The 16,665-nt window shown below is 37.7% G+C and overlaps 1 protein-coding gene across 2 annotated transcripts in view; it reads left to right on the top strand.

Annotated features, from left to right (window-relative positions):
* The window catches only part of grid1a (glutamate receptor, ionotropic, delta 1a), a 300,550-nt gene that overhangs the window by 245,442 nt on the left and 38,443 nt on the right, over window positions 1-16,665 (top strand). For both annotated transcript variants that reach the window (XM_075478629.1, XM_075478637.1), the window contains exons 5-6: window positions 3,792-3,845; window positions 13,764-13,937. In XM_075478629.1, the coding sequence (XP_075334744.1) occupies window positions 3,792-3,845; window positions 13,764-13,937 (228 nt within the window). The remainder of the gene's footprint in view (window positions 1-3,791; window positions 3,846-13,763; window positions 13,938-16,665) is intronic.

Raw genomic sequence — 16,665 nt, 5'->3', positions numbered from 1 at the left:
AGTTATCAGTGTCGGATATTATTTGGGTCCAGAAAGATATTATCATGATATGAAAGAATGGATGGATTACATGACTGGAGCTTTCTGATATTTTTTTTCCATTTTCAGAATTTCATAGAATTTGTTGATCATCTGCACCTTTTCAATTTCCAGGAAATTGTCTGCTATGGAAGCATAATGGATAATATATGGTGGTATATTACTGTTAAACACGGTGGAAGTAGAGTGGTTGACTTGGGAAAAAAAAAAAAGGGTGACTGTTCAAATGCATAAGGGCCGAGCTGTATTCCTCTGAATATATGAATAACGTGGCCTCACATTGTCCACAGACAGATAGTTTTGTTTAAAAGATGGAAAACAAATGCCGGAAAAAAAAGAGCAATATATTGTGACATCAATTAAGACAATGTTAATTTAATAGAAAATACAAAGTTAGTTCATTTTCAAACCTCAAATCATATTCACCCACACAGGAACTCAGAGCAGCGTTTGCTTACCTTTGTTCACCTTTTCTCTAATATGGCCCCTATGGCTCAGCCTTGAACACTGTTGCCTGAATTTTTCTTCCAACTTTGCTTTGTTCCTTAACAGTAAACAGATTCACACAGATGCAAACATTTTCAGGTGTCCTCCAGTGTTGACCATGAATATACTGAAGCACAGAAATGAAAAAATTTCTCATTCAGGATAATGTGAAATATGTGTACAATCGGGGCTGCATGGTGGTGTGGTGGTTAGCACCGTCGCCTCACAGCGAGAGGGTTCTAAGTTCAACTCCCAGCTGGGGCCTTTCTGTGTGCAGTTTGCATGTTCTCCCCGTGTATTTGTGGGTTCTTTCCGGGTGCTCGGGCTTCCTCCCACTTTCCAAAAAACATGCATGTTAGGTTCATTGGTCTCTCTAAAATTGCCCCTAGGAGTGAGTGTGTGGTTGTTTGTCTCTGTGTGTATCTGTGATGGACTGGTGACCCGTCTAGGCTGTACCCCGCCTCTCGCCCAATGACCGCTGGGCTAGGCTCCAGCCCCCTTGCGACCCGACTGACGGATTAAGCGGGTAGAGAAAATGGATGGATGGACATGTATACAATCCCATTTGTCATTCTTTTTCAAATGCTTGACTGAAAATTATCTTTAAATCAGTGTGGAATGATGCACCATACATGGGTTTTTTTGTTTTGGGCAGATCTGAAGGCAAATTTGGGCAGTTTTCTTGGACTTTTTAGTTTTGTTTACAGATCAATTTTCTGTTGATTTTTAAAACGGCATATTTAGTCTGGATGTTCCTCTCCGTAACCAATGATTGAATTGTGAAAAATTGAAATACATGTTTGTCTGTGCAACAATAATTGCTGCTCTGAATTTCCACAATGAAATATGAAAACAAAGGAGACAGTGAAACACATTAGCAGCACTGATTAAACTTTTCTAATGACTAATGTTGTCATTCCAACTTTTTTGCTGTTTCATTACGTATTCGTCATGTTATATTCTTTGTTTATTTTTATCTTTTTACTATTTGCAGTCTGATGTGATCAGTCTGACATTGAGAGCAGCATTAGAATTAAATAATGACTCTTCCAAGGTTTTAAGATAGCTCATGGTGCGGCTACAATTAATGAGGATGTTGTTATTGAGTAAAAGTCCTGCACAGTTTTAAGGTCATACATTCAGGCATTGCCTTTGTGTTAAAGGGATTCATGTAAGCAATGCACTTTGCACACTAATATTAATCAAACTGCTTTTCTCTAGATATAGATTTTATTTTAGTACAATTGCTTCAATATTTTTTAAATTCCAAACTGAATGTTTTACATAGAAAGGAAAAAACAAAGTGCACAGAATTACTAATCAATGGTTTGTGGACATAATTGTTAGTCAGTTAAACAACTTATAGTTCCAATTATCTAAATGTTTTCTCAAAATATGTCATCACTATTTTAACTGCTCTCCATTTGTTAATAGACTCCTCCAGTCTGATCAACTGATTCTTAGTTTCTTGATCTGTTTACAGTCCACTTTTGCTGAAGTTTCACCTACAACTCCCATAATGCAGTTCAAAAAAGGTTGTGCAGTATTTCCTCATTGTAAGTCACAGGTTTAAGAAAGTTCTGAATCTTGTTTAATTCTGGCAATGAAAGAAGCCAGGTCATTATTAGTTATTCTGCCAGGCTTCTGCTGGCTCGCCAAACAGTGTGGTGTTCGGATGCATTTGAGGAGCCATTATTCTCAATAAAAATTATGGCTTATTTAGGAATTTCTTCCTGTATCACTGCATGCAGAAAGTGTCTTCCTTCGAGTAACAGCTGTTTTGGAGCTGATTTTGAGTTCCTCATCAGCCTGAAAAGGTCCCACTACTGTAGCTCAGCTCTGACAGCAACACATACCACTACCCCCTGTACACCTCGCTGGCTTCTGACTCAAAGTGGTGCTTTGTGTTGACTAGGGATCCAGGCAACTCCATCCAGCTGCACCATACAGTGGAGCTTATTTAATCTATTCATAAAACATTATAAAAATCTGTGAAAAATATTTCTCCCTAATCTTTACACTTCAGCTTGTTTTATTCAGTGTTAATCATGTTTAATCCTCTTCAACTTAAACATGTTTCTGAGCGCTTGGCACCTAGGACTTGTGTTACAGGTGTAAATTGCATTGGAGGATGAGAGTTATTTTAGTTTCAAGTTGAATTTTTATTGTAATGTTACCTTTTCTTTACTCTGCTTGTTTTGATTCAATTGAATAACCAAAATTATGACAACGTACAGTAAAGTTAGATACTCTCATGCACGCAGTGTAATGAGATTAAACATGATAGAAATGTTATGCAGTCTCCAAAGCGACATGGACAGTGTTAGTAATTCTAAGCAGGATTATTTCCCCTGAACTGAGAGGTTTTAGCTCATTCAGTACTTTCATACACACCTCAAAAACCAGATTACAGTCTGCTCTCTGTCATGTTTGCCTTTTTATATATAGGTTAGGGTCGGAGATTAGAAAAAACAGATTTATCCTGGAAAAAAGCCAATTTTTGGCTGTGTAATGCATAACTGGGTTTTCTACCTCAGGCAGGAAATATAATGCTTTGACAGCAGAGCGGCAGTATAAAAGGAAAGATTAATACATGGAGGTGGAGGTGCATCCTTCTATTCAGATGTCTCTAAAGTGTGAACAAAGCTGAAATGCTCACAGAGCAGCCGTGTGTTTACCTCTTTAAATTTGACTATTTGTAAAATGTTGATGCGGTTGTACAAAAAGCTATGTGCTTTCACCACAAACAGTACTCAGTCGCCTCTGGCAAAATAAAAAAAGCAAATACCACAAATTGCAGGTGACAAATTGCAGTAGCTTTTTTTTTTTTTAAACTAGATCTGGTCAATCCATTAGTCTTTTTTTTTTGGGAGAGTTGAACCTTTAATGCCACAGGCTCACATGTTCATCCCAAACGACTGCACCTGCATCTGTGGGGTGCTACATTTTCTGTTATCATTCTGTCATAAGGGGAAATAAGTGTGGCAATTGAGGCCCCTTAGATGTTGGCATGTTATGTGCATCTGCACCTCAGGCTTTATGCTTTCATGAACGAGAGCCTGGTTTGTCCAATATTGTACAGACAGTGTGATTTTGACGCATTCTTGTAAAATTGGACCAGCACCCTCTGTGTTCTGGGATCATTTACAAATTAAGCACCAGAGACATAAATGTTTGAAAGATTTCAATGAACTTGCACACATGAGTCTTTAATTGTCTTTCTCTCTTTATCCCCCCTTTCTTTCTCATTTGATTCATCACTGTAGGCTGTGGAAACCAACCTGGCATCCAAGGACAGCCACTGGGTCTATGCCAATGAGGTAAGGCCAAATGCAAATACACTTCCATGCAAGTAAATTTTGGAATTTAGAATTGGGTTCAGTTAGCTGCTAAGATACAAAAACTCATGTTTTACTATACTTTAGCAACACTTTTGTTTTTTCATCTTATTTTTCTTGCATGCCAGAAGGAATGACAGACTGGCCTTTATTGATGTACAAAACTACCAATCTTTTAATGGATGAAAATAGGTTTTCCCTTTTTGAACCAGTTCTCAGTGTCTTACATTGACCTTAATGCTCTTATGAAGAAGCTGTGCTGACACAAAATCTGGGTGCACTTTAAGAATACAGAACAGTAGAATCACATTGAATGCTTCAGCTCTGCAATTCCAATGATTCTAAGTGATTTGAAGAGTGTGGGTCATGGGATTGTTCCAGTGCTAAAGGCAGTGGATGAAAGACTTGAGATAAGTTTCCTCTTTGTGAAAACCTCAAATATTTACTTTGCTGTCCTGAATAGGGTCAGCCTCTACAACATCAAAAATATCCACACATAAATGTCAGTTTTGATATATAATAAGTTAAACTCCCTGGTATGTGTCATCTCATTTTAGAAAATCACTGCCTCACATGAAGGAACTTGTTACCAGAGCCCAAAACATCACACCTAATCCACAGCTTGATAAACATGCTACTTGTGGTAGCCATGCTGTTTGAGATGCTGCAGCCAATGATGAGAAGCATGTGTTTTTTTCAGAGTGTGACAAATTAGTCTTGATTCATGTGTTTAAAACACTGGCTGCAGCACAGATTAGGCTAACAAACTTTAATAAAGCAGTCATCATTTATACTTCAGTTGAAAATTGGCTAAGCTGAATTTTTGTGTATACATTGATTTCAAGATGTAATGAGGCTTAGTGTGTTGAAAACCTTCTGCCGTTTGCCAACCTAAATTACTGAAGTTTAGACTGTAATGAGCTTTTAAAAAATGGCAACCTCCTCACACTTTCAGCATGCATTTCAGTATTTACATCACTGAAGTCTCTACTCGTACTGAATGAAATGTACTGATACCATGAGTGCTTTGAAACCTTTTTGTTTCCGTTTTAAATCGATATTCTTTTAATAGGTTTTTGTCGTGTCAGCAAAGTTAGGAGGTAGGGGTTGTAATTTGGGGCAGTATACACCTACAGACTTATTCGTGCCTCTCAGTAAATTACTGGAGACTATAAAGACATCAGCTTTAATTGCATTAAAATCTGTGAAAGTATGAACCAATGACATTTTAATTAAATGACACTCGCTTAATGTCTGATGTGATATGGCTTGATGCACAATAATCTCTCCCTAGTGCACATTCAAAGGAGAAGACTGCCTGTTTGTATCTGTGAACTATGAAATACAGTCTTGGTTAGGATTATTCGTATCTCTGAAACATCAGAAGTGCATACTGAATGTCTTGAGAAATAAATGGAAATTAATACTTCAGAATACTTTTAAAACTCACTTTAAAATTCACTGAAAAACAAGTAAATGCTCATTATAGTTGCGTGAAAGTTACTGATATAAAATCACTGATCAAGACTAATTTAAGTTAATGGAAAGGGTGACGATAGTTTCTCAAACTAAACCGTAATTATCAGGGCTAACATTTGCTTAATTTCCAAACCAATAACTGATCAATTTTTATTACATGAAAAAAGGGACTGAATTTCCCCAGTTTTTTTTTCACAACCTTGCAGATGAGTGGTGTTAGAGCATCAGAAATCCTGTCATGAAACAGCTATAACTACTGAACTAAGTTGGGCTCCGTAGGTGGAGGCCACTGGGAACAGAATTACTAAAAACAAAATGCCAAAAACGTCAAACTCATAATTGCAAAAATGTTTAGACATGCCACAGTCTCTTTCTGGGATAATTTTCAGTGAAAACTAAAAACAAAGCTCTACAGTAATACATTGCATCAGTTTGTTTAAAGGTTATCAGATGAAAGAGAAGATCTTTCTACCCACAGTAATTCGTAGTGGAAGTTATATCATGCTGTGGGGCTGTTTAGCTGCCTCTGTAACTGGAAACATTTAATGTTTCAAAAGCATGATAGAACCAAAAGATCATAAAGGTATCTTAAGAGAAAAATGTGTCTCCCTGTGTCTGAAAACTAGGTTTGACATGAAGTTCTTGTGTGTTTTAGCAAAACATTAACCCAAATTATGCATCCGACAGTACAAGAGAGTGGTTTGAAAGGAAATTATGGGTGGCTTTAAACTAGTCGGTGTTGAGTCAAAATCTTTTTTTTTTTTTTTTTTTTTTTAAAGAGCTAAAATCTGCCATGACAAAAAGAGTCAAGGTTACCAATAAATTTATCCGGGGAACAATTGAACTGTATTTTATGTTTAATAACCATATGAAAGCCTTTTGTTACTGTTGATGATCTGTAACCTTTGACTACAGGTATTTCAGGAACTGAACAGGAAACTCTATCCTAATTTGCTTTTCTCCAAGGCCTTTCTTTATTTATTTTTTGATCACTTTCTCCAACATATGATTTTAATTTCCCTTTCCTCTCTGCCCCTCTTGCTCTCTTTCAAAGCAGCAAGGATAATTTTGTTGGCCATATCCCTGCTGTAGTTTTTATTTATCTTTTCTTTCTCTCCTTTCTCTCCTTCCATTTCATCACCAAAGATGAACCGGCCATGAAGCTAACAATCTCCTCGAAATGAGAATAATATAGACATGTTGAGAGGACTAACAATAAAATTCAATCACCTGCCTTACCAGACGGTTTTACTGGGTAGCCTCCAGAGCTTTTCTCATAAACGGAAGAAATAGCATGAAAACTCTGAGCTACTTAGGAGTTGTTTTATTTTTCTTTAATACCATTCTTCCTCCTCTTTCACTACCAATAACAAGAATCACATTGAATCCAGACATGTCTCACTGTGAAGGATTCAAATGATTTCCACAATGCCTGCTTGTCTCAAAAAGGGACACAATCCTAATGGCAGGTTGTTTTCTTTAGCTTGTGATTAAATTTGTAAGATGCTTTCAACATGGCATTTTATAAGGGAGATCTTGTACGCTTTTTTAAATGAATGTTGGACATTAAAAGTGGTACAACTTTAATTTGCAATTTTACATATTGCATCTGCAAGAGTTACACTTAACATATATTGCTTCATGGCTGTGATATACTGCACTTTGATATGGTTTCTGCTCACAAAATGAGAAAATCTTGTGAGCCTGACCAGATGCAGTCCAGCTTTATCACAAAATCCTGCAGGGAAATAACATGTCCGTGTTACCTCTTTCTCCTGAATGCACCTCAGTCCCCAGTGACAGTTGCTGCTTTTCAGCTGGTCATGACAGAGTTGTGACATACATTTTAACCAGATGATCCTGATGCTCACTCTGGTTTTATCATTATGCATCTGCTCTCCGTGCTCACACAAGCCTTAAAACCCACCCTTCTGTAGACAAAATGATGTCTTGCATATCATTCAGCTGTCATGACAAGCAGATATGCAAATCTACCCCCAGCGGCAACATGTGGCGCAATAAATGTGGTTGTCAAGATAGAAACGTGATAAGAGCACAAAGTGAGAAGCGTTGAGAAGAAATGATGATGCATGAGTGTGATCATATGTCACAGTGTGATGGACAAACGAAATAAACAAAATCACATGTTCAAATCAAAGTGTTGCTCTTAGAAGTGACATACAGCTGGCATTACGTCATGCTCTGCACTATAAAATGACAATATTGTATACCCCAGATCAAAAAGATCAAAAAACATTGCAGTTATGTGCAGTTTAACAAACAGAACAGCAATAAAGTAATGCTAACCTAGAGTCTCCATTGATCAAACTCTTGAAACTGAAATGACTCATAATGTCACTTGTCATAACATGACTGTCCCTCCAGAGTAACAGAAGACATAATCAGGGTTTCAATGCAAGATGATTTTTATTTCATAGTTATGAGATATATATATATATATATATATATATATATATATATATATATATATATATATATATATATATATATATATATATATATATATATATATATATATATATATATATATATATATATATATACATATATATATACATATATACATATATATATACATATATATATACATATATATATATATATATATATATATATATATATATATATATATATATATATATAAATAAATAAATAAAAGTTAGGGTGGGTTTGAAAAGGACACGGATGCGGATATTTGGAAAAAGCAAACTTGATTTATTTCTTAAACACAAAGTATCAAAAGAAAGCGCGGCTGAGCCGGATACAAAAACCTGAACTGTGGAAAAAACTATTTAACAAAACACTTAAGCATAACATGGAAAAAGACTTGACTTGACTGTGGCGTGGCATGGGTGGTGACGGGGAGGATCTCACAAGAACTGAAAGGAAACCTGGAAACTAAATACTGTGGAGGGTGATTAGGGATTGAGTGCAGCTGAAGGGGAAAACACAGGTGAGGGACGTGAGGCTGATGGCATGACAAGAAAACTAAAGACCTGAACCTAAAACATGATCTAACTAAGAACTAAAGAAATGATCTAAAAACCAAACATGATCTAAAACGTAAAACACATGACATGAGTCCATGGCATGACAGGATGAAGGGATATAAATTCAAAAGGAGCTTTAATGCTCTATGAAATTATAAAATGTCACTTTCAACATTTGGTTTTCAGCTGTTTTTTTTGTTTAAACACATCCAATGTTTTTTTATATTAATACAATTTATCTTACATTTAGCACTGCCTCAGGATTTTGGGGGGAATTGATTTTATTCCACACAAAAATGATCGACATTCAAAAAATTGAAAAGCTTTGAAATCATTGTGTAAGATGTGCAGGACGACTTTTATGTGAGCAGGAGGGCACAAGGATAATTGACAGGCATGTCTCACAAAACCACCCACTAAACCTGGGTGCTCCAGCTGCACGCAGATCCACATCTGACACTGTCTAGTCTACTCAGATGGATTGCACTTCCTGGGAGGATTTGTTGTTGTTGTTGTTTTTTTCTCCCTTCAAAGGCTGTACACTGACACTTGAGAATGTTTGATGGATTAGAATACTGTGCTTGCTGTGGCACAGTCAAGGAGGACAGTCAGGGTATGACTGATGCCTTGGGTAACTGCCCATCAAGCAACTGAGATGAAAACCATATTCTTCTGATGCAATCTCTGCTGCACCAGATTTGGGGATTTGCAGGTGGATTACTTTAGACAGCACTTGCCACATAGAGATATTTATTTTTCAATTATCTTCAAAGGACTGTATAAAATTGCCTTTGACAAAATAGTGGATTTTATGTTGTGGTTCTTTATGCAATTAACCATGATGAGCATCCATGCAAAAACCCAATGTGTACATGTCAAAAAATGGTTTTAACCCAGAAGTGGTGACTCCAGGAAACATCCAGTGTGGTAGCCATAAATTAAAGGAACCCAGACAGAGGGACTTCCTTCACAAATGATCTTATTTAAATGTTACTAAAGTTACAGTCAGATTAATTTTAGTTGTTTATTATTTATCATTCGGGTTAATAAGTGGCCAATTTAGATTATACACAGCGCAACTGAACCTCCAGGCTGAAAATAATGCTTTGTCAAAGCACTGAAAATCTTCAGCAACAGTTCTAGGATAAATGCTGGTTTGCTTTGTGCTTACCAGAGCATGTGAACGGAGCGGATGGTGGAGCGGAGCGGTGAAATATGGTGAGAGCGGAGAGCGGTTTTCAATTCAAAAGCCGGAGCGAGGATTTCGCTCCGCTCCAGTTCGCTCCGATGCGCTCACAACGTCAATTAAAAATGTTGGATTATAAAATTTGTAAAATAACATTTTTGATTTAATGTAGTCTAGTGTAATAAATTAATAATTAAATAGGAAACGCGGGGCAACATGAATGGAGCGAGATGTTACGTTCACAGCTGGGGACAAGCAGCCACACGGGCCTTGTCACCCGTAGTATCCACAGTTGCATCCAGCAGACTGAGTCTCTCATGCCTCTGCTGGCTTCTTCATGCTTTGCCTCCTTCCATAGTCCCCATGAGTCAACAGCTTAAAGATAACCAAAATGTGTGTTTTGAATTTCATATCCAAGCAGTTTGATTTGGTTGATCTAAACTTTAACACTATTAGAATTCTGGTGTTTCGTTTGAGCTTATTTGAGATGTCATGATCAGGGTGCTGTGCAGACATGCCCCCAGCATCGCAAAGCAGAAATCTCAATTAATTTGTTTTTTAGACTTAATTCTACTTACTTGATTATTTTAATCATTAGTCTTTGGCTAGGTGGTTGATTCGACATGTCTGTGATGTTACAGAACACAGATTAATTTTCGCTGTACTTAAGACTTTAAAATATATTATTTTAGTCTGCTGAAACATAGGCGTGTTGCTTTTTCACTCTCTGTTCTTACAAACAGTTGACATCTTGACAAAGAATATGCATTAAGCATGCACTAAGCATGTTTGGCACATGTAGTGGGAATATGGTTTAAAGTCTGATTTATTCCTGGTTAGATGTTGAAAGTAATTTTAAAGCCTTGCAATATGTGAAATACAAAATGCAAAGATTGGCAATTATCCAGGCCATGGTAGGTGCTATGAACAAAATCTCTAAACAGGAGAGCTGGCACCACTTGTCAGCCACATACAATGCACTGTTGACACCCTTAGCCAGGCAGTTTGATAACAATTCACACCCGGAGTCATTTGAATGTTTCCATTTAACAGGCCTGTGGTTCATGTGCATAATGACCCAAAAGTGTATGGCCTTGAATAAAAGAATGTAAATCTCCACTAACCAGAAATGAACTGAGGAAGCCTCTAGGATTACACAGAAAATGTCTTATATTAGTAAAATATCAGCAGTGTAGCTGTATTATATGATTTTTTTATATGCAAGTCAAGATTTTTTTTTTTTTCACTTTAACAAGCAAAAAGTCACCTCTATTCTTTGTGATTTACCACTTTTAATGTGAATATAGATGGGATACTTCCATCAAATCATCTGAGGAGATATGGGTACTAATTTTAATTGAGAAAACATTCCATTTCACTCAGTTTACAGAAATGTATAATTTATTTTGTCTGTAAGGTAATTGGAAAGCTTAAATTTGATCTGATTGCTGATATATGGCAAACTACACCACTCAGTGGGGTTACATGGCACTGAAAGGATCGGATGATTGGCTAAATTACAATAAGACTGAGTTAATAAGTTCATGTATACACCTTAATCGAACAAGAAATTGGATCGGATTACTCGCGATCGGATTTAGACCCCGAGATAACTCGGTTGAAAGTCGAATTAAAATGGTGAATTAGACTTTGCGTTCTGCGCATGCTCGAGATTTTTTTCCCGGGGTCGTGAACCGAAAGTCTGGAGAAACAATATTACTGTTGTCGTTGCCGTCGGAAAGAAACGAACAACGCGATGGAGAATGCGCCGTTATGCATCGCGTTTGTGTAATAAGCAGCTCACCACAAACTAAATGTAGAGGGACATAGCTTCATCTTGCTCTTCGTTCACCATTTTCTCAAATGCCTGAGTTTGCTGTTGTTGGTGGTGGTGAAGCGGTCAACCGAAAGTGGCTCTATTAGCAATAGTTGAAATGGGCACAGCGTCACCTATCGTATCAGAGTATGACATGCTTTGTGCCTATGATTCAATTCATTCAACGCCATATATCCAAGGATAATTACCCTTGCTCAAACAAGGAGCATAACCCAACTATAGCTATAATCGAATTAATCTCATCATGTAGACCCACTGGGTGATAATTTAGATCAGACTGCTTTGTCTTGTTTCATGTTTGTCTCTTACATAAAGGACAAATACTTTGGTCATAACTGAAAAAGTGATGAAACTGACTCATTACCCTTTTTCAATATATTCAAACCACATAGAAAGACAATTATACATTGATATACAAGGACTCAAATTAATGTCAAACCCACTGACCTTTGTTCTCCATTTTTGACACCCACAAAACCACCTCTATTTCTAATTAAATTACTGTCATGATTCCAAGAATAATTTTATTTATTTCTACTGAAAGATTAATAACATAGAATCAGAAGCACAAGGAGGATAATTTAGCCTGTCAGGTGAAGCTGATGTGATTAATGTATTTTGGCTTCAGCTGTCATTGAAACATGGCTGTGCTGTATTCATGGCTTCAGAAATTTGAGTCGGTCGACAAAAGTAATTACCTGATAATTGTAGTATTTTTTAAAAGTTTGCACTGTTTGCCATCTGCTATTGTCAGAAGTGATATTCCGATTAGCTCAAATTGTAATCACAGTGTATCATTTCGATTGATAATCCTTCTAGTGGTTGAAAAACACATATGATGACCACTGCCTTGAAGTATAAAAACTTTGCATTTTTAGAATAGTTTAAGGTATTTTTTAATTCACTGTACAAGTGAAATTCAGCGCAGTGGTGTCCGAGTTGTTACTCAGGCCTGTATTTCCTCTTCATATAGAAGATAAATGGCATATGTCCCATTGGTCAGCATTATTGCTGGGTCAGGTTATGGCATGAATGTCAACTGTGATGGTGACAGAACACTTTCACTTGGTAGCCCGGTAAGTTATTAACTTAGACATTGGGGTTCAGCTCTGTGAACCATGCAACATAATTTTTCTGATGATTGTGCCTTGGCAGGTCATGAATATTAAAACTTTCCAAATGACTGACTATGAGGAGTCCGAGAGAGAGTCGGAGGAAAAGGATAAGAGCAAAAAAATCACCTGAGGTCTTTTACACTGACTCCCCACACTCCAGAGATAAAAGATCTAATAAATTGGAGAAAAAGGGTTTTATATTGTCACTTTCCCTACTTAATGTTGTTTTGCATTTTGAAAAAAATATATTTGACGAGATAAATGTGAGAAAAAGGCTTAGAAGTAAAAGGGAATTTGAACAGTAAAGCACATACCAAACACATTTGTAACATAATGCATACAATACTGAGACCAATGACAAAACAATAAGAAACTGAAAAGCCACATTAGCATGAAGAGGAAAGACGCGCTAAGCAAACAGCATCCAGGAGAAATAGTATGGACATAGACCACCCGTAAAAGGAGATCAAAACATCTCATATGGGAAAAGGATAGAGGACAAGTATTCAGGGATGTATTGTCAGTAATATATCAACATGGAGCTTGACTGCTTACTCAGTCCTAAAGTAACCTCACTGTTTTATTGTCAGGTAGTATATGAACCCAATGTTTCTCATGAGACTCACTGTTTACCTCAACATTGACCATTGTTCTGCTGTGGAGATTAGCTGGCAGCATAGTGTTTCATGAATATTGATCTGAGCTGAGCTTTAACACAAGCAACCCACACAAAAAGGAACCAAAGGTTACATACATTGTTGTGATGATAAAATAGATTTGTCAGACTAATTGGAATAACAGTAAGTTTCCTTGATTATGAATTCTGGTCATGCATATCAGATTTTGACATAAGGAATTCATGTGTTTATTTTAAAATCATGGACATATTTACAGTTTATTGAATAAACCACTGCTGAGACAAATGTTCTCCATTTGGTCACGCTTAATGTATCAATAGAAAAATAAAACAAAAAATTAAGTTAAGCAGAGAAGTTCAAATTTCCACCTAAGCCTTAATCGTCCCAGTTTTACTTGGTGGAACTATTCTTTCTTAATTCTTCAGTATTTTACCACTGTGCCATCTGATTTGCTCAAGAAGCAAACACAACCAACTGCCTCCATCTTCCTTATCTTCCTTATACAAATTCCCACGAAGATTGATGATTTGTTTTATGATTTCTCACCTTGCAGAAATACATGTCTAATAAAATGTGTCACCATGCTTGACTTACATGAAATATAAAGCTCCTCTTTTGTCATCTTCATCTATAGGAGGTGAGTGATTCAGACATCATGGAGCTGGTTCACAGCTCTCTGGGGCGGATGACCATCATCCGTCAGATTTTCCCATTGTGGAGGGACACAAATGTTCGTTGTATGAGGAACAATCATCGCATTTCTTCCCTGCTGTGTGACCCACAGGAAGGCTACCTGCAGTCCTTGGAGGTAAAAAAAAAAAAAAAAAAAAAAAAAATCTACTTGGGGATTAATAACTGATGTTCTTAAAATATTGTTACACTGCAGATAATATCAGATTATCTCTGTCAGCTGTGACAGATAATCTGACATGCCTGACAAAAAAAAATCTGTTTGGTTTTACCTTTTTTGTAATTTAGAAACTATAAAAGCCCCTCTCCCTTAAAAATCATGTTTATAATATTTTTAACTAGCCTGGAAAACCAGCGCCAACTGCTGGACGGCAAAATGTTTTGCCTGCGGTTGGGTCTGGCCTCGATCCACTTGTCATTTTGAAAATACTGCCCTGAATCTGGCAGATGGCAACTAAACCAATCACAACGCAGAGATGTGTTTTGAATCAACGCGGGCGGGCCAGAGGGTTCTGAGGGAGTGACGACAGAGCAGTGCGACGTTGGGCAGTGGAAGCGAACATAGACAAGCGAAAGCACAACAAGAAAGATGGCGGCGGCAATGGAACAGTGCTCGTTTGATTCAGCCTTGGCACACAGCCATTATAACGAACAGCCTTGCCACTCTCTATTAAGCCCCATTGTACCGGCTTTTTGGCTGCAGTTCCACCAGAATTCCACTGGGAGCGTCGGTGGAGACCAGAATGAATGGGGCCCAATGGAGCTAGATGCTACAAATGGTCAGTTTCACCTAAGTCTCCTCAAGAGCGCTCAGATTTGAATGTAGTTTCTGAGAGCTCAACATGGGTTTCAAGTAAAAAATCAACTGAACGAGTACATATATCCCTTTGATTTCTTACTGGTTGGCTTCTTGTTGTCCACAACGCGCTAGCATTGTGCTAATGACAGCTGGTCGACCAGCTATGTATGACGTCATATACACTTCAAATCCTTTTTTTAAGCAAATGAGTGGCTCTAAAAATCTAAAACTCAGCCATGGGTATTTTCTAAACACCCTCTTTCGAAAACAACATTCGAATTACTAGAGAAAAAATTATATCTTGAGATAAGGGCACGAAAGGGCGTATAGCTCCATAGGACTCCATTCATTCTGGTCTCCAAAATTGGGCGCCCCACGTGGAAAGAGGGTGGAACTGCAACCAAAATCGCCTCGTTGGAAACCGGAAATGCACCGTGAGTGGCGTATCTGTCCTATTATAGAATCTGTGCTTGGCATCAGTTTTGGAAGAGTCCCCTCCCACCAAAGCTTTCTGTCGCGCTTACTACGTCACAGTCAGTTGCGCTGATTGGTCAGAGCGTTGGCCTATAGGCACAGACGCGGTTTGAAAGACAACGGGTTGTGCTCATCAACAATGTTCCGTTGTATCCATTGATCGGTGCCAGACTAAATTAGACATCCAATCCATTTAGGCTGGTTTATCAGGCTAATTTTTAACATGTCCGTAAGATTCTTTTGTATGTCCGACAAGACATCATGGGCTTTCAACATTGAGCTGAAGATTTCTCCTTTGGATGTTCAGAACACATCCCAAAGTCTCAGAGAGGTGAGACTTGTATGTGCTACATAGACAATGAGGAGAAACCAGTAGCAACTAATCCTTACTACTTTCAGGGTAATGCTGCACAGATCGTTTGCTTGCACAGTGAAAACGGATGGGAAGCCATCAAGGTGTGGAGAAGTTTGCAGCTTTTCTTTTAAGGCATCAAGAGTAGTGATCATTTTGCACTTCAGCTGGGTTTTCATGGTCGGTTGGTTGTCTTGATTACCACAACTTATTGAACACTAAGAGAAAAGGGGCACTATTACTTCTGAAAAATCTCAGTAAGGAGAGGATTGGTATTGGCCATAGTTTTTTTTCCTTAGCACTTTTTGGTGTGGTGGCGCACATTTTCATGCAGGGGGATGATGCTGCCATCAGAGTTCCATTGCCATGGAGGTGTAAACTTGGTCTGCAACATTTTTAATATAGTGGTACTATATGTGTAAAAGTAACATCCACATTAATCCCAAGACCCAAGATTTCCTAGTAGACTACTCCTTTACTGCATACTGACCAAATGAAAGGCATCAGTCTAAAGGGGACGTATCATGAACATTTCTTATCTGTTCATGAGAGCACGTTTGGGTGGGTGACGTCAATATCATTCAGTGACCCCGTTCCGATTTTTAAGTTATCAAGTTCACCAAACCTCTCCTGCATGGCCTCAACTTCGAAGCCCCATCTGCTCGCATTCACCTTGGCAGAATGATGAAGCCAGCTTTGTCTGGAAATGTTCTGTTGTCAGCTGTACTGAACAGCATGCATCTCAGAGGATATAAGAGCCCAGTGGATAAACTTTATATTTTAAGGCAATATTCAAGTAAAAGTTATCAAAAGACAGTGTGTATGTGTAATAACCACTTATGGGATTCTTTTGTCAACATGGGCCAGTTCAATGCCAGACTTGTGATGAAGTTTTACCTAAAATAAGGATCAGTCCTACTCTATGGCTTAATTTCAGAAGAGGAAATATAAGTGTTTGAGAAATACTTTGGCTTGATTATTTTTTTACCTCTCAACAGCTTAGGGAATGAAGTTACAAACTTTTAGTTGAATAGTTACGCTCTGTAATTTGAGCAACTTGCAACTGTGTGGAAAAGGTGTAGGACAAAGCTTTTGTTACTGCAGTAATGCTCCACGATGCCTGTGCCCGGTCTGATGGTCAGTTCTGTCTGCTATTTGGAAAACCATGTACAGCTCTATGTGTTAGCATTGCACAATAGGTGTGAATATCTAGGTCTCCAA

This window comes from Odontesthes bonariensis, chromosome 2, assembly GCF_027942865.1.
Source record: "Odontesthes bonariensis isolate fOdoBon6 chromosome 2, fOdoBon6.hap1, whole genome shotgun sequence".
NCBI lineage: Eukaryota > Metazoa > Chordata > Actinopteri > Atheriniformes > Atherinopsidae > Odontesthes > Odontesthes bonariensis.
Note: the sequence above shows the minus strand (reverse complement) of the source record. Positions and strands in the feature narration are given on the sequence as shown.